This window comes from Euwallacea similis, chromosome 15 (genome assembly GCF_039881205.1).
Source record: "Euwallacea similis isolate ESF13 chromosome 15, ESF131.1, whole genome shotgun sequence".
Lineage (NCBI taxonomy): Eukaryota > Metazoa > Arthropoda > Insecta > Coleoptera > Curculionidae > Euwallacea > Euwallacea similis.
Window position 1 is genome coordinate 4,425,582 of NC_089623.1, and position 3,812 is coordinate 4,429,393.

The following is a 3,812-nucleotide window of genomic DNA, read 5'->3' on the forward strand; positions in this document are numbered from 1 at the left end:
CCAAAAAAAAAACATATTGGTGAACTACTAAGCGAGTAGATTACGGGAAAAAAAAGTAACGCTCTAAGTGGTTTCCGTGATATCCAAGTTGATCCAAATCTAAATAAGGAATATTGTCATTAAATTTTTGTTTTTGCAAAATTTCACCATGCAGTGGCCAAATTGTCACAACATACCACATTGTCTTATCAAGACGAACAACTTTTATAGGGATGAAAATTCCAATTGTCATTTGAAAAAAATGCAACATAACTTGCAGCATAAAGGCATAAACAGTTATGCTCAAAGCGTACTTTGCATCAGTTTTCCCCTATCACACTCTCTAACTTTTACTTGAAAATTTTTTCGATTGCTTGCCACGTTTAAGAATTATTCGACCGTGCACTTTTAAATGGGACACCCTGTGTATGCAGGGAGTCCCAAATCCGGTGTGTTTTCATTGCGATTTCTTAAACGGTAAGAGTTACAGGGTCGGTTAACCCTAGAATACTAACGTTATTTTAGCATACGTAGTTACTAAGGACACGTAAATTTTACGTACTGTGTCAAAATCTGCTGTTATGAACCGTTATGGATGGTTATATTGCCAAATTTTTTGGTAAAAGGCATTTTTTCAAAACTTAGGTCTTTTATTATTTAAATATTGCATATAGTAATATAAAATATAAAAAAACGTAACTGAAATTAGAACTTTTGAAAAATAACAACAATGATTATAAAAATTTAACTAACGTATATGAGCAACGATAAAATTATTCTTCACATTATCAAAAAGAATGACATTATTAGATACACCCGTCACATATTTTTATTTGATGCTCTCCGCATAAAGCGCGATTGCACTTATAACAATATGTAGTCGTCATTCTTTTCTTTACTGTTGGACACAGACTGCAATAACTTCTCTTTCCTTTATTTTGTGTATGTTCTTGGTTTTGAATCGGTTGATCTAGTTGAAGGATTTCGGAAATACTCTCACTCAATTTTCTTGGTAGGGTAGTAACGTTTTGAAGCCTTATTTCCTGCCACTCTCTGGTCAATTCTTCATGGAGCTTCAAAACAAACTGTAGCCGGGATAATGGTGTCTGTTCTTGATTAGTTTTGTTATGATGATATATAACGTAACTATTTACGGATGCAATATTCATCATATTGTAAAATATGCAGAGAGGCCAACGTCGGGTCTTTCTGTTGCAGCAAATATTTTGAGCTATTTGATCAAAGGTATCCACAGCTCCCTTTGTTGAATTATATGCATGGATAATCTCGGGTTTTTTAGTAACTTCATTCAAACTATCAGTAAAATGCATTGTAGATAGCAGAAGAACTGTCTTGTTTTTCTTAGGTTTATAAGATACTAGGGTAATTTTTTGGTCAAATGCAAACATACTTGTACCAAGTTGCCAAGTATTATTATCCAATAACTCTTGTGGAATTTCTGGTTTATTCGACCGAAGCGTACCAATTATTGTCATTTTGAAAGGAGGATTTAGTAGTTTTTTGGCAAGAGGAACGCTCGTAAACCAATTATCCATTGTTATATTACGATTGCTGCCATGTAAAGGAGTCGTTAGGCTTTCAACAAAATGATTTGCTAATCCAACTCCGCTAGTTGTCGTAGATTTACCTAGATAAGGGCTTGCATTTATGACATATTTCGTAGCGTTATCGCAGAGCATTACAATTTTTATGCCATATTTGTTTGGTTTATTTAGCATGTACATACGGAACGGGTATCGGCCACGAAAACCTACAAGCTGTTCGTCGATGGTAACATAGGAACTGGGTTTGTAAGTTTGGGAACAGTTGGCAATAAAAGCATTCCAAATATTTGATATTGGAGCAAACTTATTATCCTGTTTACGGTTTTCTCTTCTCACAAGATCATCAAAACGCAAAGCGTTTATGAGGAAATTAAATCTCTCTTTGCTCATGGTTGCTCTATATTTGTTCCCTGAATAGTTAATGTCAAACAACACATCAGCTGACAGGTGATTATTTTTAAGAGCAGCAGATAAAAATAATAACCCAAGTAAGGCTTTTAATTCAGGTAGTGTTGTGTCTGAAATAGTTGCACTCTTGAACTTGTACTTCTCTCGCAGTTCAGAAATTTTTTCATTTGTATGCAATAAAATTTCACCCATGATATAATCATTAAAAAATAGATTAAAACAATCTTTTGGCGAAATAGCTTTCTTGGCAAAATTTGTTGGACCTGGTCGAATATATATAACATTCCGAGCTGGAGTCTTGCCATTTTTGCCTACTGGAGAAGAGGACCATTCATAACCATCTTGCCGGATAAAATGCTTTTTTCATTTGGTGGTTTTTGGGTATTCTTACTTGCTGCTAAACTAGGTGTAATCTTTATTTTCTTACTACTACTAGCCTCCATTGATTTGCTGGACTCTTTAACTGTTGAAGAAGGTGTCCAAATTGCTGATAGTTTTTTATATATTTCCTCTTCAACTTCATCAGGAACGTAATCATGATCTTGAATGCTATCATCGCTATCAAAGGGTTCTTCAATTGCAAGATCCTCCTCAACGTCACTTATATCACTAAAATCACTTTGATTTATTAGATCTTCAAGTTCTTTTTGAGTTAAGTTACGTTTTGAGTTCATTTTATTTTTTTAAGACATGATTTATAGCCGGAAACAATAACTATACATCAAACTTACATACACATTTTTAATCATTAATACTAAACACACGTAAGAATGACGTACACCAACACCGATCAACCCTTGCCGCCATCAGACGACAATTAATTTTATACTAAAAGTATCTTGGCCTTAACAACAAATATGTGGTGCTAGCATTTCATAAATGATAAGGTGTTGCAGTGTTTTGCTGATTTGCAGCGACGGTTTAATTAAAGCTAACACGTCAAAATTACGTATGTTAGTATTCCAGGGTTAAATTAGAAAAATTGTGCCAAATTTCTTACATTTCTAAGAACTGAAAACAATGTTGCCAAATTATTTTTAGTTCCTGAATTATTATGAAAAAGTAAAATTTGGATATAAAATCTTCATAGTTTTCTTTTGGCTACAAACCAGTAAATTTCAAAATTTTAAATGTTACTTAATTTCTGAGATAATGACAACAACTTGAGTTTTTTAAATACGGACCTGTACATTTTTTGGCCATTTTTTAAAGTTCTTAGTAACCCCTTTACAATGATGTATCACAAGATAGAATTTTTTGATGTTTTAGTTAAAAAAAAGAATTTTGTATTTTTCTCTCAATAGGACTAAGCCGGTCCTGGAGTTCTAAGTAAAAAAATGCAATTATTATGTCTCAAAAATGTTATGCAGGCAAATGAATTCTCAATCAAGCCATAGATTAACCCTTCATCCTTTACGTGCAGTAATATTACATATTCCTTAACGTCAGTCTATAAGACTGCGCATCTACTTAATGGGGAATAAGGAAAGTTTTACAGCAGGCAAAATAAACTAGACTAATATTTGAAACAACAACAAAAGAAATACAAATTAACAATAATTACAAAATAGAAAAAAAAATCTAAATATCATAAGTAAATAAAAAAATATATATATACAGGGTGTCCTGTAAGTCAACGATATCCCTTGAAGGGTGGATAGGCCAACTCAGAATAATTCGAATTAACTAAAGTTGCCTTGGTCCAAAAGTTGATAATAAGCGAGATACAAAGTGTCAAAGGTAAAAAAATAAATCACATTTTCTTTAATATGTCTCCATTACTTTGAACTAATTTCACGAAATTTTGTATTCGGAAATTTCTTGAGATGTTAAATGCAAAGGTCGTATAAGGTTAAGGGG

The 3,812-nt window shown here is 32.8% G+C and overlaps 1 protein-coding gene across 1 annotated transcript; it reads right to left on the bottom strand.

Annotated features, from left to right (window-relative positions):
• Positions 1-785: 785 nt before the first annotated feature.
• Positions 786-1,724, bottom strand: LOC136413683 (piggyBac transposable element-derived protein 4-like). Its single transcript, XM_066397366.1, has one exon. It carries the CDS (start codon positions 1,722-1,724, stop codon positions 786-788), a length of 939 nt encoding a protein of 312 aa, XP_066253463.1.
• Positions 1,725-3,812: the final 2,088 nt, after the last annotated feature.

What these genes read in the sequence shown, in the direction of transcription:
- LOC136413683 (XM_066397366.1), bottom strand. Translation starts at nt 1,724, where the DNA reads ATGTACATGCTAAATAAACCAAACAAATATGGCATAAAAATTGTAATG.